At 36.1% G+C, this 23280-nt stretch overlaps 1 protein-coding gene across 8 annotated transcripts in view; it reads left to right on the forward strand.

Moving 5' to 3' along the window:
- The window catches only part of znf385b (zinc finger protein 385B), a 124880-nt gene that overhangs the window by 68267 nt on the left and 33333 nt on the right, over window positions 1–23280 (forward strand). For 7 of the 8 annotated variants that reach the window (XM_015359088.2, XM_015359080.2, XM_015359081.2 and 4 more), the window contains one exon: window positions 19473–19612. In XM_015359088.2, coding sequence (XP_015214574.1) covers window positions 19473–19612 — 140 coding nt within the window. Of the gene's footprint in view, window positions 1–15599; window positions 15727–19472; window positions 19613–23280 lie in introns of those variants that run through there. The other variant, XM_015359083.2, reaches the window with a different exon arrangement.

A 23280-nucleotide genomic window follows, 5' to 3' on the forward strand; every position in this document is an offset into this window, starting at 1 on the left:
CAGCCAGTTTCAGGCAGTTTGAAACTGTTGTATGTTTTTAAATAGATTGTCAGACATAACTGAGAATGAACTGATAATTCCTCGGGTGGTTTGATTTCCATATACTCTGCATATGTTATGTGATGTGCTGCATATTAATTTCCATTATGTTTGAGAAAGTAATACCAGTAAGTACTTTTGGTGAGTCAAGTTACTTAATACATAAAATCCACACACAGAGAAACTGTAATGCTTCCAAAAATTTTAAATAGCATCTTATAAAATCCTTTACTGAAGCAATTTTAAATAGCATGTTAAAAGCCCCTGGGTATTTACAATGTGCCAAATCCAAGAGCAGTATTTTCAACAACATTTCTCTTCATTCTTAGACTATCAAGTACATGGATAAACTGTAAAAAGGTTGTCAGCCTAGCTGCTGTTTCCTTGGTTTTTATTTTTCACTATTTTCTTAACATTTGAAAAATAAAAATATTTTAAATTAAGTGGATCTCTGACAGGGAGTTTGCATTGCAGAGAAACCCCTTCCAGCTGTTCCTTTGTCTCCATGGAAACTATAGAGCTGAACAACAGAAGAATAGCTGCTGGTAAAATCAGTTTCTGAAAGTAATTTGCACAGCTAGAAAAACATTCTAATTTGAATGACTCAATAGCTACAAACTTGTGTTTGACAGGTGGAAGAAACTTTAATTCTTCGTTTTTTTAATCCCTAATGTTTGTTTTTCTAACACCTTTTTTATGCGAGTTACCAGTATTGTACTGCTGTTAGGCAGCATTAAGTTCTAAGAATATATTAAACCTGCATTTGGATGTCATTAAGAATTCAAGACAAAAATGTCACAATCTTGTGTTATCTGTGTGTTTACTTTCCCGTATCCTCACTTTGCAACTGATCACATCTGATTTTTGTTTAGTTCAGAGGATATTTGAAGTGAAACTATGATTTTGATCAACTTTGACTACCTGTCAATGTAAAAGTTCATACTTGTATAATTTAAAATCTGCATTTTTAATTTGGGGCTTATGTTGTATTTGCTGTTATAATAACACATAACTGAAATTGATTAAACAGATGTACAAATATGATTGGCTTTCATGTGTCCATTTTATCATGTCAAAACCTGAATTTCACAATATGCTTAGTCGTCCAGTCTACCTGAGCATTAGATTTGACCAAATGAGTTTCATTTACTATTTTTAGACTTCAGGGGTATTCAGGGCTTGGAGATATTTAGCAAACAAATGGAGCACTTCATTTTTCTAAGAATGGTGGATTCTGTCTGATTCTAAAGATTGTTAGTAATACATCCCACAAAGGTTAGCAAAATATAAAACAGAATAGCCAAAATATAAAACACAGTGAATTGTGATGGCAGAAAAAATATTTTTAAGCTTGGAAACAGAAACCCATACGTAGCTCATTTTCTTATATAAAATTCCATACAAAAAGTATATCCAGCTGAGAACTGTAAAATTTTACAAGAGCAGACATCTGGTCTTTCAAAATGCTTGGCTATCTTATGTATCCCAGGTTAGCATTAAAGCACTGTGACAAAGTTTGGACAAGATGATGGTTTTCCTTTTCTTCGATAACTTAGACAAGAAAACTGATTCAGTCCGTGGGCTGAACAAGACACACACTGAGTCATCCAGAAGTACAGCAGAAGTGTTCTGTGCTTACCATTCTTTCTCTGGGTATTTGCACAAGCTTCATACAGTACCCACTACCTGTCTGATACTTGTCACAAATAGCACACACATAACATACAGTATGCCTCTTCCAGAGACTGATGTATTCTTAATGTCAGTATGTCAAATTCTTTTTTCAGCACGGACTTGCAATTGCACTTGCATTGCTCAGACAAACTCATGGCACCTTTGTAATGTGGGTGTCAGTCTATGCTGTGAGTTTTCATTGTATCTGAATTTCTTTTGTTCATTAACACTATGGTGTCAAATAATGAACATTGTTATTTTTTGTTAGAAGTTCAGAATCTAAAGTAGCGATCCCTTCTATGGCGGGAATGAGGTTTTAACTTTATTAAAGTAGTTTTAGTCTCCAATGTTTTTAAAACCTTTGCAATCCTTAAATACACATACCATATGATTAATGTTTATTTACACGTGTGTTTTCACTGCTCCACTGTACTTGGTCCCAAGTATAAAATATCCAAACACACATTGAGTAAAACAGTAAAAAAAATGTTTTTGGTTTTAATACAAAAACATTCATTTGTAATTTGCATTTACATTTCGGCAACATTTCCTGAAAGGTACATTAAAAACATTATCTTGAATTGAATTGCTTTCACTCTCTGTTGGTGCCTTTGTTTAGTCTGAGTGTAATTTTGTAATATGCTATAATAAATATCGAGGGCTGTACAGTGGTTTAGTGATTAGCATTGCTGCATTGCAATGCGGGGGCCATGGGTTCAGTTTTAGACTAGTGGTGCTATTTGCGAGGAGTTTGTATGTTCTCCCAATTTTGGTATGGGTTTTGCTTCAGGTGCTTTAGTTTCCTCCCAGTTCAAAGACATACGGTAGTTTAATTTGATTTTTGGAAAACTAGCGCAAGTGTGTAATTGATATCTATTGAATGGAAAGGTGTACACAGACGTAAATAGGCCTAGCTGCTTATATTTGAATGACCGGTATTAGGTCATTTTGGTTTGAAATTATATTGATTTAGGAAAGTGTGTAAATTCAAGTGCAGGTTTCCAATCCGCAAGTTGTTTTAAATGTACCAGTAGTTTCTCAAACCTCAAAAAAGTAGAGTTATCTGGACAAGAAAGTGTAAAATGTACTCCAAGCATATTGAAAGCAAGAGTTTCTTAATGAGTGGCTGCAAGAGTGGCTCATGCATTAATTATGCAAATTATATTTTGCAATAGGAGACCTCAATGACTTTAAAAGAGGTTTAGGAGGAGCTTCAGTGACCAAGACAGCTGTGCATGCTGATGTTTCAGGTTCAACAGTGTCTAAGGTGATGCTAGCATGGATCTCTGAGGGAAAGACATCAGTAACACAAGGCAGCAGTGGGTGGAAGCACATACTCCAGGATAGTGATGTGTGCATTAATTCAAAGTGCAAGGCGAAACCGGCAAGCCACTGCAGATCAGTCGTGGTCAAATTTCAACCTGAGGCACAAGTAGCCAATTTAATAAAAAAGGTCCATTGAGAATTCCTTAGAGCGGGATACCTTAGTCAGGTTGCAATGCACAAACTGCTAAACTGTCACACCTAGCAATGAAGGTTTGTGAGTCAAGTGGTGCAAAGAGCAGAGACAATGGACTACTGGTGATATACAAATGTGATATGGTCAGATGAATCACCCTTCACCGTGTTCCTGAGCAGCAGATAAAGATTTTGGCTCTAGTTTGTGCCCAGTGATGTGCACAAGCTATATTAGTGGCACAAGAAGGGTACAAACTATATTAGTGTGTATTAGCATTTTTTAGCTTTTAGATATTTAAAATTCTAATTTTAAATACAATATGTTACAGACAAATGTAAAGGCAGGCAGATAATTAATAAACTATAGATAAAAAGAACACAGTCAACTGAAAATCACATGCAAAAATGCATGTTAAAAAGAAAAAAAATGAGATTAACAACACTTGACGTTTTAAGATTACTAAGATTCAACTGGTTTTTAGGTCTTTTATGCTTTTGGTATTAATGTAATACTGTAATACTGTATCTCTGCACTTTGGGAATAGTAAACTGCATTACCAAATATTAGGTCAGAATTTATATCCTAAAAGCAATATTAAGCTATTTTTCAGAATAGTAACTAGAAAAGACTGTTTATCTTTATCTTCTGTTTCATCAGTGTACTGCAAAGGTATAACAGAATCAGACAGTGTGTTAATTACTGGCACAGAGGGGTGTTCCTAAAGTACTTAGCCCTTTTCTATGTTTTTTTTTTACTTCAACCATCACATTTTAAGTGCAGTGCACTCAGATAAAGATTGCACTACTTAAGTAAACCTTGTCTGATCAAAAACATTTCACATCACCTTGAGAAGTATGAATTATTCTTCTTGACAAGTTTTCTGTGGTGTCATCTGCAGGTATCACTGATTGAGTGGTTTTAAATTTTAATGTTTTATGCTTTATACAGACAATTATATACTGTCAGAATAGGGCTGATAGGGTGAATGGATCCTGTGCAGGACTCAGGAGACAGAGAAAACACCAATCGCCAAGCAAAAACGAATACCAGGAAGCGAGCGAGTAGATCAGTACACAGGGGAGACAACAAGGAAGCAACAATCCAATCACAAGGCGAAGTCGAAAACGAGAGCAGGCTAGAAGATCAATACCGAGAGAAGACTAGAAGAGTATAACGCGCACTTGGGAGCTCTAAGAGAATCCGCAATAGTGAGCGGGGAAGTGAGGAAGGAGGAGAACTAAAATAGGGACAAGAGTGAATGGTGATTGGCATATTACTTGCGGCGTGAGCATTTGTTAAAGAGTGTGTGCATGGGAATGCAAGAAGGGACAGAGATGCGAGTGGAATGCGTAACACATACTTTTGTTGGAATGGTACAAAGTAGCTTTTCACCAGTTAGGTTGCATGAAATAATTATTCAGTCATTAAAATTAAGAGTAGATTTAAGTACTTAATTCATGGACTTATGAGAACTAATTCTGAGAAGCAATTTAAGCCTTCATGTTTACACAAAAATTAATTTGTTGCTTCACGTGGTAGCTTCTATTAAACTAGATGCATATTTCTGTAATGAAAACGTTCTTTCCGGACCCTATGCAGACGACACAATCCAGGGATGAGTGAGGAAAACATGGGGAAAAAGGCATGCAGGAGTCCGGAATGAAAACGGGGGGTGTGTCCATGGTGCGCAGGTGTACCTGGGGGGTGTGTCCGGGGCAAACAATCCAAAACAGAGTCCAATGAGAAATCCAAGACGAGGCAAAAGTTGAAAGCCGGGCGGTCCATCAGAGACGAAGACAAACAGAATTAAAAACTGGAGCGGGATCCGGTGGAGGGTCAGAGGGAAAAAGGGGGAACGGGACCAGACGCTCCAGATCCCGGACTTGCTTGGTACGGGAACCAGTGCAGAGCCCGGAACAGAGTGAGCATCTGGCTTAAGTAGGGAGGCAGGAACCGGGAGCAGGTACACAAAATCAACACGGAAGTGAAAGAGCCAGAGCGCCCTTAAGGGGGAGGGACTACAATCGTGACGATTTCAACTTTTAGTAGAAAACCAGAACTGAGCCTAACTAATTTCTTCCTTAATTTCACTTGAAGCAGGTTTAATGAAGAAGGTTCTTGACTGAATGTTGCAAAAGGATGATAGATTTTATTTTTTCACAGTTTTGCAAACTGGTGCTGTTAAGATCACTAAATAATAAATATCAATCAAATTCAAATAATTTCAAATATCAAATTTCATGACATCACCTTGCTATGGAAGCAAATAAAAAAATATCAACAGTAATTACACCCCTTATAGTCTGGAAGTACCATGCTTAACATGGCAAGTATTTTCTTGGTTTCACCAGAACAGCATGGTATTAAAGCACTAACCAGGGGGCAAGATTAAAAAGACAAACACATACTTAAAATAACTTTCCACTACACAACACATGCTGCGTTTTCAGCAGTGTACAAATATTTACAGGTCTGTGAGTCAAGTCCTACTTTCAGCAGGCATAGATGAACACAGATCTCTCCCTGGGAAAAGAGACTAAGAGACAGGCCAGGGGAAAAGAGGGATGGAATATGTCTTATCAAATAAAAAGTATTTCTTTTCTGCACTCTCTAAAGTGTATGCTAAACAGATTGGAGCCAATTTCTCTATTCAAAATAGTGCATTACTGAACATTGAGAGATTACTTCAGCCTGAAGGATAACATGAGCAAGAAATCAGTATTTCCCCAAATAATTACCAGAATAGATTCTGTTCTCTCAGTCTGTTAAAGAGTCTCTCCTCTCTTGTAGTTCATTCCTTTCCAAGTCTTATCCTTTCTCTTTTTTCTCTCTCTGTGTATGCTTTTTATCCTGTCGTCTTTGTTGAGATTCTAAGAGGGCTGACTTAATGAGTTAATGAAGAATTGGGTTCTTCTGAGTTAAAAATTAGTACAATTGTTTGGCAACCTGTATCTTTGTCCTTTGTGACTGCCTCAAGTGAGTCAGACATATAAAAGTTTATGCAAATAGTCTTCAGGGTTGCCCATTTTAAACTTTTTAACTTAACCAGCTTTTGAAGGTAAATTTAAACTTTAAACTACACCTCAACATCCAGCCATGCAAATGCCAAACTGCGCAAAGACATGAATTTGGAATGGTGAGAATACTTGAAGAGTTGTTGGATATAAATATATTTTTGAAAAAGTCATCAAAATCTCTGTTGCAGTAAATTAAAAAAAAACAGTAAACATTTAGAAGAATGACAAAACAGTACATTGTACTGTAGGTTAAATGGGCCATTTCCATGGACAAAATTCTTAGAAATCTTAAGACACAATAAGTACCAATAAATGTATTTTATGAACATCATCAATTTACTCAGATCTTCTGCTAGTGTTTGCTAGTCTAATAATAATAATCCATCACAATTAAACATATAATTGACTTGTTGTCAAGTGTTATTCATCATTAGTATTATTTAATCCTCTCCAGATGCCAAAACTGCTAAAAGGTTCATTTTTGTTCTACCGAATACACATCTTCCAGGATTAACTAAAACATTGTAACCTTGCCATAGCCAAAATGAAATGTAGTGGCTCTCTGAAGGCACCAGTTCTGTAGGGTTTGGGCATTTACTGGGACAATTATTAATTGTAGCAGTAAATCACAAAGTTGATTCTTTTGATGGCTTTAGAATCCAACCATGCGACATAACTCAAACAACGCACACACACAGGTACTAATACACGAGGATACATTTATTAATACATAGAATATGCATGTAAAACTAACAGATCTTATCGAGAGGGTTATCAGAATACAAAAGATATATATTCAGTCAGTTACAAAGTGTTACACATATCAAGAGGACATACGTTCAGTATATCATTCATTAAGACCGTTTCATAAATGAACTTGGTTATAACTTCTACATAGATACTCAAAACAAGTACATAACTCTTAGGAATTAAATTGATATCAACTGGTTGGGATAAAAATTGAATTCTCGAGCTGTAATGCATTGAAGTTGAATACTCATCCAATCTCTGGGGATTCAGATCTCCTGCGGACTCAAAGAAACAGTTGCAGGCTGTTGCTGTCCAATCCGCACTCTCTGGCTGCGTGCCAGGCTGTGCTGTGCGGCTTGCAACGGTGTGCTGCTGATGCTCACTGACCGGCTAGTTAGTGTTGGCTTTAATTAGCAAAGTTTGTGCACAGGAGAAAAGATGACTGTGGGTCCGAGCAAGTCAGGAAGAGGACCGGTTCGTTCCTGATGAAGAGCTAGTTCTGAATAGTGATTCAGCTGTCCACAGTTCCGACCTGTTCACGAGGCCTGCTGCTGATGCTAACCTCGGGTGGATCCTCTGGTTACTCTCTGGCAACCTCCGCTCTAGACTCTTAGAATAAAGGAAAGTTCTGGCACTCGGACACACTGGCCGTTCCGTGGTTGTCCGGGCTGAGTCTCAGGATGGTCAGGAGGCGCGCTGCGAGAATGTCCTGCCCTTGGGAGCCTTCTGCTCCTGGGCCGTCCTGCCCTGGAATTCTCCTTTGAATTCCCTTTAGAAATGTCCACAGAATTCTCTGAATCTTACTGAATCTCTCAGGCTCTCTGTGTTGCCTGTTTTTACCTGGAGGAACTTCAGCTCGTTGATTGGCTGAAAGTTCCATGGGCATCAGAGTCCCACGTGGGTTACTCGGCCCTACCAGTCCCTGATTGGTTGATCAAGGTGAGATATGAGTCACTTACTCCTGACACTTAGGAATGCAGTCCAGATATCCAACTGGCACTCCCTAGACAGATAGGCACCAATGGATGACCATTGATCATGATAGTCAGGCTTAGCTAAGTGCATCCCCCTTTGGGAGCTGTCCTAGGAAACCTTATCAAAGGAACCTTAAATCAGCCTGCATGAATAGTTTCTCTGTGGCTGCACCACAGAGATAAACAGAGAGATGAGGCCTAATTTGGGAAAGCTCCGAAACACTTAATTCTTTCTTATTAATAAGCCTCGCCGCTACAACATCATGGGTAATATTTCAGTAGATGATTGCCATAATGCGTGTTAATAAAAACATAAATCATTGAAAATATGAAAACTGCAAAATGCAAAAAAAATGTGTTAAAGTAAAAGCCATGTGACCATATGTTCTGGGACACATTGAGTTTAAGTAAATTTCAGAGTGTGAAAGACATTATTTGGTTGCATATGCCTTTCAGGCAATAACTGCATGAATCCTATGGTTTATTGAGCACACCAACATCCTCATTATTTGAGATGCTTTTCAGCAGTTATTTTCTATCCTTGGGTTCTTCTACGGTATGTTCCAAAACTCTTCACATGTACTGTATATATACATAATTCATCATATGTGACTCTTTCTAGAGTGAGATATTCAAAACAGGGATGTTTATAGGAAGGCCCAAGAAAAACGTACCAAAATGCAGCTTTCACTTTCAAATTAAGTTTATTAATGCAACAATCAGAAGACACAACAACAGTGCACACATTTGGATTAGCTGTAATGTAATAGAATGTCATGAAAACAACTGCCTAATAGCAGGGTTGACAAACTTCTCTATTGACACAGTTCACAAGTGTCAATCAGTAAGGCAGATTACTTACAGGTACTTGTGGGGAACTGTCCAATGATGCTGCGAACTGTTCAAGAACTGTGCAACTGTCACGGACGTCCAAAGGGACTAACCTTGGGGAGCAGGAGAGCGGAAAAAGACCCATATGCGTAGCGGCGAGATGGGGAAAGAGGCCCGGGCTCATTAGTGCAAAGAGTTCAGGAATGCCGTATAGAAACCTATGCCCTCAGGGAGCGGACGTGGGGCGCCCTGGTGCTAGGCGGGTCTCAGGACATCCGAACGTCAATGCTGAGCGAGGACAGAGTGCAAGACCCGGAAATATATAGCCCAAGGGAAAGAGAGGGACAGGAAGGACAGCAGACCGAAAACTAGGGACAGGACAGAGAAAGAGCGCCCTCTGGCTGCAGAGGGCGTGACAGCAACAGTGTGTTGTTGAGGACATTGCTATCAAACAGAATCCCTCAACTTGTGTCATGTCAGTGTTCAGTTGAATTTGTACCATGAGATCGACAAGCCCTGCTCAAATCATGAACATTCTGCATACGAAAAGGATTCTTGTGTAACTCTGGTTGTATGGAGACAAGCATGTCATTTTGGAAAATGAGAGAGGTCTATGTCTTTCATTTTGCCCTAATGGTAGAAGTAGGGGTTATTGCAAGATGTTATATGTCAACCCCCATTCACTGATATTATGCTATGCAAATTAAATTAACACTATTTATTGAATGAGCTCGGAAATTAGCACTATTTGCTCCCTAAATTAATAAAACCCTTAATTGCACCAGAACGTCATTGGTACTGATTTTTTCAACCCTACCCCAAGTTTATAGGTTATGAGTCTTGCGTAAAGCATATTCCATCCTGGATTACCCTGCCTACCTCAGAACACAGATATAGATTTCCCAGTTTAAAAACAAATACTGTAGGTTCAAGTTCTCATTTATACTTATGGCTACAGCCTTGTTCAAAAGATGATTCTCTTGTACATGTTTACATTATGTGTATTGTTTGTGTGCTTTTATTTATTTTGTCTGCTACTATTAAACAAGTTTCCCTTTGGGGATAATAAAAACACTCTTTCTACACCATCACTCCTCCTTCAGAATAACCTCTTTCAACAATATAGTTCTGCATAAGTCTCTCTTTGTAGCATCAGTTAACCATTAGCAAAGCTCTGATTAAGCCTTGATTCATCAGAAAAAATGATATTTTCCTATCTTCTGTGATCATGGTTACCTCCATTTTAACCAATATTCCTCTGCAAGTTGATATTAATGAGTAAGAATTTGACCATGGTAAGGTCTATAGAATAGCTATTCATAGTCTTTCAGATGTCATTGGACAGTCCTAATTAATTTTTTTGAGCCCTGATGATAGCATTTTATTTTGTTGTAACGACACATTACACGGAAAAGGGATAATCATTAATTCTCCCAGTCATTCTAACACAGTCTAAGAGTTGACAAATGATTGCCAGGTAGACATTAAAAATACATGCAACTAACTACTGTAGAATTCAGCATTCACAGATGAAGTCCCTAGTTTCTCTTCACTATCTTCCACATGTGCAGTATGTATCATGTGTATCATGATATTCTTATACTGAATGACCTCTCATGAAATTTTTGCATTGCTGCATTTTTTTTTCATATGCTATTTAGGTGCTTTTTTTTTAGGAAAGTTTTTTTCCTAAACAAAACATCCTCTAAACATTTATGTATTGTTGACTTTGTGTATATTTTAATTAATTGAAAGAAAGAGAGGTTTTCTGAATTACAGTTTTGTCTATAAGTTGTTATGATTGTCTATAAAATGCTCATTATATAGAGTATGTGGAGCATGTGTAAACCTACTGTACATAACGCCCTCCAGAGTGCCCTTCTGAGGTAATAGAATTGCAGTGATGAGAGTAACCATGCTAATTTATGATGTTTTCAGTGTGCCTTTAAAACATGACTCATCAGCTTTTGAGAAAGGGCAAAAATATGCTTGTCATGTCCAATAACTCAGTAAAAGAAACGTGCGTTATGTAGGGTCTTCCAAAGTCAGCACTGTGTAGAGTTGTTCAACAAATGGAATGTAGGTATTGTTGAAACCAAAACACTTTCAGATGCATTGGAAATGCAGTCAAAGCAAGAAGCATGTGCTGTAAAAATGTTCATGTTGTAGTAGTGAATTTTGTTGAGTCAGGATATTGCAAGCACTATAAAGTTGGAATACTAGCAGTGCAGTTTAGTTTTATTCTAGTGAAGTTTAGTTTTGCCTACTTGTAGTTTTAGTAAAACTGTGGTGATTCAAATGGACTTATTAATCTTTTTTTAGTATGAATTGGAATTGTATTAGTTTAACTTAAATAAACAGTTGCATCTGTATTACAGAAAATGTAATACCTAACTCAATATTTAGACTAAGGTCTACAACAGGAAGTAATCTACACTGCTCTTCTAAATTAGATTGTACAAGGTAGTGGAGTTAGAAAAATGGACGCTGTACCACCTGTATATTTTAGGTGTCCAGTGCTATCCAGCAGTTCTATTTTGCTTTGCTACGTTATGTATCCAACAAGCTATGCGCATGATGGATATAGGGAGTTACGTGATCTGACACTACAACCACTATTTAAGTATCTGTGGTGAAGAAATGACAATTACACTACCACTGCCTTGCATCCACAGGACGGTTATTGGAGTTTTATTGAGTAGCAAAACAAATTACTGTAAACTGTTCTTATGGCTGAATATCTCGTAGGGTCAGCTGATCTTGAATAAAACTTCCTAAAGTCTTGATAGGTTTTTGATGTAGGCTATAAACTAATATACTTATTCAACAGGAAAATAGGGGCTGCACGGTGGCACAATGGCTGGAATTGCTGCCTTGCAGCACTGGGTGCATTTTTCTAAATTTTTGAGTGGTTCAATTTCTGGGGTCCTAACTGCTTGGAATTTCTATGTTTGTCCTTGTATTCACGTGAGTTTCCTTTGGGTGCTCCAGTTTCCTCCCAAAGCCCAAATCCATATAGGTAGGGTAATTGGCTTTTGGGAAATCTGGCCCTGGTGTGAATGGATGCGTGCTTGTGTCTGGGCTGGATCTTGCCTTGCATTTGTTGCTTGCCAGGATAAGCTCTAGCTTCCCTGTGACTCTGGATTAGATAATGTGGTTAGAAAATGGATGTTTTAAAGAGAAATTTGTCACTTGCACTGTGGCCTGTACACAGCCACATCAACCAACTGTGGAACAGTTTGGTTCTCCACTCAAATAAAACACAATGCTTGGGAACCATATCAAAGATCAATCCGGGGAAAATAGCTTTCAATACTGTGGCAAACAGTAGTAGATTATTAAACATTTATGGTAGACCCATGTCCCTATTTAAGTTTTTTTCCACTGATGCATCTCAAGTGGCTTTTTCTTTTTACCCATTTACATAGCAGGACATTTTACTGGGCATGAAGTGAATGAAGTGTCTTCCTGAAGAATATAACAGCTGTGTCCTACCTGTGATTTGAATTTATAGCCATTCAATTAGAGGTTAAGGGACAAGGACCACTACCTAACTTCACTGTCTTCGTTTCGGGACAGTACATTTATCTACATACAGTATGTATCTACATATTCTACATATGTACATTTCTGTGTTTGAAACTATACAGAAACTATTATTAATAAAACCATGTAGACGCCCGAGTAAAGATAAAAAGATGCATGCTCAGAGCACAGGTAGGGTTCTATTAACTGGACATGGCTTGTTCAAGCCTGGGTCATTTCAACTGTGCCCCGAGCCTGGGTCCTAGCCAGCTGTGACTATGATTTCCAAATTGGTGGCACAGTTGCCAGAGCTCTGCGAGTAGTATTGTGGTGAGTCAGCCAGGGCTCTTTGTGACTTCCAGTATTTCCTGTGACTTGCTGGTTGCCTTCCAGGCTGCTCCTCCTATCAGACTAACATTCCTGTCTGTGGTGTTTGCAGCATGGCAGACAGCAAATGGATGTGCAGGTGGGAATGATAGAGTGATCGAGAGTAACAACATGCCGCATGCTCTTCCAGACTGTAACAGCAGCGTTGTTACCATAGAGCCAAGCCTTAAATATATTTGGCAATTCCAAATAAACAATCATTGTCTCATCAGTTTTCAAAGCAAATGTCTGCAGCCTGAATTATTGGTGGGTGCCCTCCCAAGCTGCTATGCTGGCATTTACAACTGTTCTTTTGCCATAAACTGCTGCTGACCTTCTGGTCCCAAATAAGGAAAGCAATTGGCTTCATTAGAATCCAGCTGCCTTCGTTAGCTCTACAGCTAAATGGAATGATAAAATACAAGTCCCCTTTTTATCTCCATCTCTGTGAGAATGTATTGAACAGTGCTCCCTGTGGGCATCCAGTCAGGATGTGGTACTTGAACAAGCAATGTTACAGACCAGATGCCTCCAAGTTGTGTGTCTCCAAGTACACAAGACTTAATTTCAAATATGAAGAAGAACATATTTTCATATTTGAATGATCTTTTGTCCCTGAACCTGATTAGGACAAGTGGCCTGGGTATATGATGTATTGTCATTGATTGTTTAACCTTACTGTTTGACAAGACTTACACAGGCAAGTAAATTGCAGAGAAATATGTACAGATTAATTACGACTTTACAAAAATTGGAATTAGAATTTGCAGATCATAAAAACTGTAGAATAGGTTTATAGGTTTAGTTTGCCAATGTGTTGGAATAAAATTACTTTTAATCCATAAAATATTCATGTTTCTGTTTATGATTACCTATTAAGCTATTTTAAAAGGGAAGTTTGTGCCAGTCCTTCAGGGTGTTGGAATGAAAGCTTTTTTTGATTTTGTTGAATTTAATAGTGCTGTTGTCAGAAATGCTTTAAAACATTTTGAAAAAATGTTTTCCATAATATTTAATGCAGATAATTTTAAATCATTTCCAGTACTTTAAGATAAAGTTTAATAAAAAATGGATGTACACCGATTAAAAATTTGCTGCAAAGCTTTACTCTTTTTGTCTTAGTGTATTCTTAACTTAATATGAGGAATGTGGTACCTTATTTATTTCATGTTTAAGTTTGATTTTGTTTCATGGCAATTAATATAGGCCAATAGAGCTTAATCCCATAGTTATGTGTAAAACAGTTCTTGGCATATTGACAATCAACTGTACAACAGTCTTATCAACTGTAATTATTAAAGTTTAATGTAGCATTAATTAATCTACCTGTAATCTACCAGAACACATTCTTCCTGATATTAGTATTTCTGTTCCTGTTTAAAACAATCTTTTTAATTTTCACATTTTCTTTGGTTATATACTATCTTGAACAAAGTAACTTCATATTCTTGTTAAAATGCTAATAAAATGACCAGCACTTTCATAATTGTTTAATTATTTTTAACATTGGAAGTTACATTTTTCCTTCTGCCAGATGCTCTGTTTGAGTTATATTTGCATACAGATTTGATTGGGTGACTGGAGACAGAGTGTTTGTTAACCTTTGGGAAAAGAGCAATTTCATGCTGCATTCACTTTGATTCAGTGCTGTTAACAGCAGACATTTTACAGTGGCACCAGTGGTCGTGCAGTCACACCATTCAAAGGGCTCAGCATACCAAACCTCAAGCAAGTGCTGTGGTGTTATCTCCATTACACATTTATGAGGATAAAAAACATTTTGAAAGAGATGAGACATTCAAGATTTTCCCTTTGCTGTTATTATAGCAATTATATTGCTTATACTCTGTATCTTCTGAAAATTGAATTTCTTTGGTGAGATAAGTAAACAGAACAGTAAAATAATTTAAATCTGATTCACTCTGATTCACTTTTGCTTTAAAAAAACACATTGACAGTGATGTTTTTAGAACAGTGATCATTTTTAATATTCTGCATACTGTTTGGGTTGAAATCTGTATTTTAGAGAACTATAAATGTAGTAAGTTTTCTTACTTTGTATGTGTGCGCAAGGCTTAGATACTTCAATTTCAATCATGAAAGGGGTGTGATAATTTATGATTAAACAGATCTGAATATGAGTTACTCAATGCTCCCGTTGTAGATGAAAAAAATGAAAGGAAGTTTAGACAAAGCTGAGTTTGCAGTTGGTAGAAAAGTTCTTAACGTTACTGTTATGTATTGTGACACACTTTGAGGTTGGAGTGTTCATAGAAATTTATTTTAGGTGGATCCCGGGAAAAACAAACACAGACACAGCTGAAAAGTACAAAACTAGAGATTTTATTTACAGTGCAGGAGTACAGAGCTGATTCCCCACCAGACAAAACTTTAAATTATCCATTGTGCCACAGAGTCTGTTCTCCCTTCTCTGTGGATGCTTTCACTTAATGACTTTTAAGCTTTCCCCTGTACAAGTTGGCCAGGTGACTGAGACCAGTAGGGCATTCCCCACAGAGTTCTGGGGAATGTAGTTCAGGCTACAGCTGCCATCTTACCTAAAACTGCCAGCCTCACAGTATATAATGTACTGTATATATACTATATACAAAAGTATATATACAAATGTATGTATTCTACAACAAATTAACTAAAATGCTTGGTGAAGGCAGCACTAAATTATAACTTTTGGGACAGGGCACTGTGATTCTCATAAAATTATTGTTGTAGTGCCTATCCAAAGGTATCTCTGTAGATTCAGGAGGAAATACATTCTGTGCATCCAAAAACTGGAGTGTTTAAAGTGTTTGAACAGTTACTCTAAAGAAAAAGGTAACTCCACGCAGAATGGCTCCACCCCTTTGCACTTTGAACTAGAGCAAAGTGCAAGCAAACATTTAATTGCAAACTAAATAGCATTGTATTATTTGCATTTTAAATGGCTCACTGATTATCATATAAAGAAACTGGCTTGCTTGGTAGATCATGCTTTTGTGATAATGCTAGTATCATTTTGACAAAAAGCAAATTTGGCCAGGAAAGACATCTCCCCTAATGTGCTTCACAAGTTTCACCTTTAAAAACTTTACAGGTGAGTACATTTTTTGAAGAGCCACATGGTAAATGTTACAACAACTTCAGTGATATACACTGTGATTTTAATAAAATACAAGGATATCTGTTTACCTTAGAAAGTTTTTTAAGGTTTGTTTCAGTTTAAGTCAATTGTAGGATAGCACATTGCCTTACCCTGTGTCCATTAATATCCAATTAATTTGTATGAATAACCTCAATCACTGCATACTCCATTTTGAGTGTTTCTGGTTGATGACATTTTTGAGAATAAAGTATTAATTCAACATTGTCAAATGCATGTCAGTAATCCTTTTGTTTTTTTTCTTGAATCCCGTTGATGTTCACTTTAAAAGATCCCAAAAATCACAAAAAAATATTTTGAAATAAATGATTAGTTCTCTTATTTGCCTTGCCAATATTGGAAAAATATACAAGTGATTATTATGAGATTATTTTTATGATGTAGGTGTCTGTTTGATACCTGCTGGGATCTTCCTAGCATTTGTAATAAAAAATATATTTTGGTTTAATTCATATAAAGATATATCAAATAGTTTTAAATGTTTTATACTTTTACTTTTGCACTACTTGGTTTTAACATGCGCAATAGTATTTGCCACATAAGGCAAGTGATACTGTCAAACTTGTTTCCCTGGAAACCAATATTAATTTTAATGGCTTACATGGGCCTGGTTTCATGGTTTCAGAAATAAGATATCTTAGAATGTTTTTGTGTACTAAAGCCTACCCTCATATTGTAAGCTATCTGAACAGCAAATACATGTTTACACACAATATCCAGGGGATTCATGAGGATATGCAAAATGTATTCACACAGCCCACTGATGTTGAGTCCTCATGACATGAGATGGCTAAGACAGACAGATCTATTAGATCAGATAACTACAACAGACTCAGCATATGTGACTATGAGATGATCAGTCTTGTAAGAAGAGAGGGAGATTCAGTCAACTTGTTCTGATATTCTCTTTAAGATGGTGGCACAAAGATCTGACACATCCAATATACATAAATACACGTTCAAAAATATTTGAACTGCAGCTGTTCAGTACATTTTCATTGTTCATTGTTTTTAGGTTGTCTATAACTACAGATCACTGCTGTTGTGAATATTTAAACCAGTTCAAAGGAGTAGAATACATATGTTTTCTATTAAACATGATTAGTGTGAACAAAGGAATCTGTATTTCTATGCAGTGCAGGATGTGTACAGCATGTAAATGCAAACATGCATCTAGTTTCCAAATTGGTCTAAGGTTTGTGGAATTGGGAAGTGAAACTGCTTTAAGTTTTTTTTTTAGTTACCTTTGTTAGTTAAGGTCAATAAACCTCAAGTAAACCTCAAGCAGAATTCAGTTTAGATGTAAGGGACAAAATATTTTTGAATATTCCAATTTTTACAGCAGGCAAATAAAAATAAAAGTAGTATATAATATGTTACAAAGATATATTATTTATGTCAGAGGTAAGAATTTTTTGGAACTGGAAGCTGAGATTATCTATTTGCTTATTTGCAAGAGACTTCACTCTACTACCCAGTAATTGAGACAAAATTAATATCTAGCAAAGTGAGGAATTTCATTTTATCATAATACATTTGCAATAAAAGAACATAATAAAAATATGATTAGACTACTTGGTAAAAGTGACTCATATATTTTAAACAAGCTTTTAATTACCCAAATGCTATGTAATATATATCACTTTGATGTGTAAGAGTTATTATATTTTCATGATGTGGCTGGATTTTCAAAATAACAAGATAACAAGAAAAATGTGAAAATGGAAAATGTTAATAATGTTGTGGAAATCTTTGTAGCCTTTTTTATCCTGTTTGAGTTATATTTGCATACAGATTTGATTATGTGACTGGAGACAGAATGTTTGTTAACCTTTGGGAAATGTTTAATGTCTGTTTTTGGTAAATAAAAAACAAAATTGTCAGACACAATCAAAACAATTTGCACAGGACTTAAACGGCACCAGATATATTCAAGTGCTGGTTAACAAAATTGTTAGTGTCTTACAACCTGTCTGTCACCCAGCAGTAAATTTTAGGAACTGCAACGAGGGTATTAAGGTGGAACTACATAGATTTGAAAGACTAGCCACTGTACTAAAGCCAAGGATAAGCTCATAACACCACAAAACAAAAGCTTTGAAAATCAATATACAGTAACTGTTGTACAGAGGGTGACAAACATGTGAAAGTTTAAATCTTAATCATTGCACATTGATTAAGATTAGTGAGTGTAGTCTTTAGTAGCTTTAAGGAAAGCTTTTGATGAATGTATTAGTCTCACACTCTATTTGTTTTGTTGCTACCTTTAGAAATACAGTTTGATTTTTATGATTTTCAATATAATTCATACCTTAGATGGTGTATGTTTGATTGTTTTCTTATTTAGTTTTTTGTATTTGTAATTTTTCCAGATATAATGCAAGAATTTAATGTGCATTTTAATTTAACAACTATTTTGTTTTAGAATGTATACCTCAGTATAGTCTTCATCAGTTTCTCAATTCATGAAGAGTTGATGTAGAGTTTGATTACCTTTTTTACCTGAATTAATAACAGGAATTCTGTTGCTCATGCTGTTACTTCCAACAACAGGTAAAAACTCTATAGCCATAGGCTTTAGCTATATAAAAATCTTCTCATACATAGGAATATTACAGTAAGTGCTTTTTGAAATGCTAACACATTTGTCTCTTGGTATCTGAATATATCTATGACTACTCAAGTTCTTCCAGAAACAGCATGTGGTCCCCAGTGAATTAATGGCCCTGTTCATTCTTTCACAATTCACTAAATCATTCAGATGTGTTGCTGAAGAAACACAGACATAAGAGATGCAAAAATAGCTTAAAATATTACCTACTTAAAAATTGTTTGGTGCACATCTGCTATTAGTTTTAACCATATTGTGCAGACCATCAGCAGTTTTGAAGTACACTCTGGCTTTCTTTGTAGTAGAATATCCATTAATGGCAAAGGTACCTACTGCTAATATTCATTGAAAGTGGAGCAATCCATGGAAAAATATGCTAAACTTAAAATGTTTGTATTATTCATTTATGAATATTATTTTTTGTTGTGTATTATAAAATTTGTTATTGACTTACATATATGAAAAGTTATCTGCTCCAGAAATGGCAACACAAATATGCATTTCTGTGATTTTTAGGTTATTAATTTGTTTGTGCCTGAGAACAATTGGTATTAAATTATAGTATTATACACGATTGTATAAATATGTTTAGTGTTTTAACATGCTTCACGCAGAACACGGAGTTCAGTATAGCTGACTACTATAAACAAACAATAATCTGAGAGGCTGCTTGACCTCTGCTGCCCCAGATTTGCATGAAGTCCCTGTAGCCCTTTAGCTCCACCGATTTGATAGGCCCGCATGCTGTCAGTAAGCATCTGGCTTTAATAGGTGCCTGTCCCCAGCCTCTTCAGCTCGTCAGATTGTTCAGACTCAGAGACACAATCATTCTACCTGCCAGGATGATTCACACACCATATGTCTCTCCAGGATTCAAACTTAGCCATTCGCAGGGAAATGTTCTGCTTCATTTAGAAAATGATGTGTTTCTTTTCCCTAATCACAGTCGTCGCTTCAGAATTTTTTATTTCTGCAAGAGCTTGTGTAGTAATCATTTATTCTTTAACATGTGCTAGAAATAGACTCTTGCTCTAGAGCTAAAGGCATTTATTTCATTTCTCACTTACAGGAAGTACATGCCATAGCACCACACTTCCTGCACTTGTGCGAACACCTTTGATGATGCAGTCCACATTGGATATGAAACCTTTTATGTCCTTTCCAGTGGATACGACTTCTCCTGTTGGGCTCTTCCCCAATTTCAATACAGTAAGTGCCGCTTTTGTCTAATTGCTTTTTTACATACTGTAATGCAATGAGTGACTTAAGCATACCTTGTAAAACCTGTAATTTCTGCAGTTTTAGCAATGCATACTATATCAAAATTTAGGGAACTGAACTTTGCTTTTTTCTTTCCTGAGACTGAATAATGTATTACTTTCTGTAGTGATTATTTTTGTTTTGCATTAATGGTTTTCATTTAGAAATCATAGTTTTTTTCCTAGAACTGAAGAGATTGCATGTGGTGCTTGAATGCTGTGTGTGCACCCAGTCATTGATTTCCCCACCCCTAACACTACCTAAACTAGACTGAACAAAATTGATTTTTGACTTAATCTACCCAAAAGCTGTTTTCATTTTGATGGCAGATAGAAACTGATGTGACCTGAAATAGACTGAAAAATAGGTCTTCCTTAACCATGCACTTCCTACATTTTCTCAGAAGAGCTAGAAGGTGGGTTGTCTGCAGGTTTATAGTCTTCTAAAATATAATCTGTAATTTTATAATCTAGAAATATTTCCAAAAGATTGCTTGGGGACCTAAAAATATTTCATACTTGGTTTTGACTTTTCTTTAGCCCAGCACAACTTATATTTGCATTGTCTTTAGAATTAAAAAACTCATCAGACATTGCAGTATTAAGTGATAATCAATTCTGTTATCATTTAATGAAAGCTAAGGTTAGTATGGTTATAACAATACTGGCTAACGATTACGTGTACTGTATTATTTATGAGTATTATTTATAAGTTCTTATTTCTTTGTCTAGGATACTGTGGTGAAACCTCTAGTACTCCTGAAAATATTGGCTAGTTCTGAAAGTATTATTGTCACTTTTCCTGTTTTGTACACATGACTGCCCCAGCATTTAATATAAGAAGACTTTTATTTTAATTTTAACAAATTTGGTAGATATATACTTTATTTAAAGTGTAAGAATACTTAGTAATTGATAAAAAATAAAAGGAGCATTTTTCTAAACTATTAGCTGTTCATACAAAGACATACTGATTGTTTCTGAAGTAGAAAGCTCTTTTTATACAGACTTTGGGAATGTATAGTGTACAGATAACATCTGGCCTCCCGAGTAACTCTACCAGTAAAGGTGTTAGCCCATGTGCAGGTTCATGGGTTCAAGCCTGGGTCACAGTACTTGCTGACTGTGACTCAGATTTCCCAAATGGCAGCCCACAACTGCCCGAGTGCTGCCAAGGGTAGGATGGTAACAGTTGGTCAGGGCTTTCTTGGTAAAACAAACTAACCCCTGTGGCCTTCTGAGTACTTGCAGGCATGCAGTGGTGAGGGAAGAGCCTCGCTGATTGGCACTGAACTTGCAGTTTTGGGACTACATTGACTGTGACATGTTAAAAGATGGGTGCCTCAATTTAATCAGGTTGGAGCTGTCTGGCTGCGCTTTCTCATTCTCTCCTATGTGAGATCACAGAGTTCATAGCCACGTGCCTGTGGATCTGAAAAACACACAGTTAACAACTGAAAAAAGCTACTGTATAAATGGCAGAAGTTACAAAATAACAGAAAATAAATATATTTCAAGAACTGAAAGTCTTCATGTATAAGACACTAAGTGTGACTCATATAAGAGAATAGTATTGCAGACTGTCTTGCCAACCCAGGTAAAAAGCTGGTTCCATACAGTACCTGAAACTACGGTAGATTTAGTGTGTTTAATTTATACATTTTTTTTTTTCAGTAAAAAAAAAGTTTTAAAACTCACTTTTTTACTGTATTCATTATGCTCAGTAAATTGTTTAATGTACATAGAAACACAACTTTAGTTTTTTTCTATATTCCCACCCTTTAAGCTAAACAGTTGTTTATTTTTTTCCCTTTGATTAATTGAATGTATAACTGTGATATGTTATTCTGCTTGATGTGATACTTGTTCTTGAATTAAAAATTTCTATCTAGAATGTTGGATGTTACAGAGTGACATTGGTTATCTGAAAGTATCTTTTACAATATTGTTGTACAGTGCAGGTGTCACCACTTATAATTAGTGCTTTTTAATTTTTTGAAGCACAGAGACTAACCAGGATCAGGCAGACCAATGTAATACAATATAGCCAAGCTTATATTAACAGTGTTAGGATAAACAGGTTCTAGATCCCCCACATAACATATTAATGTTTAAACACTATGAGTGTATCAGATGCTAAGCCTTGTTTGCTGAGCAAACACGATGCCAACTTGGTTAAAATATCACAGACAATAATCATTCTAAATGGCAAGAAAGAGGGCTGTTTAATGCTAACATAATATGATGATTGCTGCTCTAGTTTGAATACACAATTTGGTAATTTGTAGTACAAACCTCCAAGTATTACCAAAAGGATCAATTTTATTAACATGCTGGTTTTGTTTGTGGATGGACAATAAATGATTGCAGTACTAAAGGCTGCATACTGCAGTAAAATCAACCGATGTATCATATTAAAGACAGCATATAATGGAAGTTAAGAATCTAGCCATATGTTCTTAAAAGTGAAAAAACGTACAGTATGAATATCAAACTGATCTTACATGGTGGAGAAAAGCTACATGATTAGCATCATGTGGATGTCATGCAAATCCCACGTATCAAGGGAAAATTGGCTAAGTATCAAGTTATCTAATGCTGCTTTTTTCTTGTTGAAAAATTACATTGCCATTTGCTTTCTAAATAATGTTTACAATCATTTTGTTAGATACATAGTCTACATTATGAGCCACATGAACCTTTTTTCTCAGTTTTTTAACCAGACCGAGTAAACCCCTGGAAACTACAGTATATATACAGTACATTAGACAAGTCATTACATTTGAATATTTTCTGGTTTCATGTTATAACTCCTGCACCCTGGGTTAAGATTTTTTTAAAGATTTTTTACCTCACATAGCATCTTTGTTCATAGTTCAAACAGCCTGAACAAGTCTCTCTTTAATCTGCCAGAAAAGCTTTGCTGCAATTTCATTTTTGGAACCCAGTCCCTTACAATGTCTGCATCCAAAACCGAAAGAACTCATGACCAATTTAACACACAATCTTTTCTTTCTTTTTCCTGGAGTTTTTCCCCCCTAGAAATGTTGCTTAAGTAAAGTAACAAGTCAGACCCTGTTTGCTTAGCAGAATAGGTTTTCAATTATTTTTGTAAAGCAGAGTGAGGAGCTGTGAAGAGAGAAATGACAGAAGTGTGTAATTGAAATTCATTGGATAGTGACAGCCTGCCACACTAAAAGCATCACCCATAACACTTCTTATCAGTAAAGTGTAATTAACAGTGCAAAAATGATAGACAAAGTCAATCTTCAAGTGTAATGAATCAATATCTGAATAGTATAGCAGCCTGGTAAAAGCAATTAAATACTATTATATTGTAGGATCTCAGATGTGGAACATTACTGACTTGTTTTTAAAATCTGTTGTTCTGTTCCTGCAAATATGAAATACAAAGATAAGATTTAATTAAAAATCACAGTGCAATTATTGCAAGCCATTATGGGTTATTAAATTGCAACAGCAGGTCAGGAGACTCGCTCATCTTTTTGTTCGTAAGATGTTATTGACACAAAGCACAAGTCTTACAGAATTTGAAAGATTTCCTTTCTGTCAGAGGTTTTATCATTTGTTTTTCCAAAAAGTGTTTAGTATAAAATT

The sequence above is a fragment of the Lepisosteus oculatus genome, chromosome 12, assembly GCF_040954835.1.
Source record: "Lepisosteus oculatus isolate fLepOcu1 chromosome 12, fLepOcu1.hap2, whole genome shotgun sequence".
Classification (NCBI taxonomy): domain Eukaryota; kingdom Metazoa; phylum Chordata; class Actinopteri; order Semionotiformes; family Lepisosteidae; genus Lepisosteus; species Lepisosteus oculatus.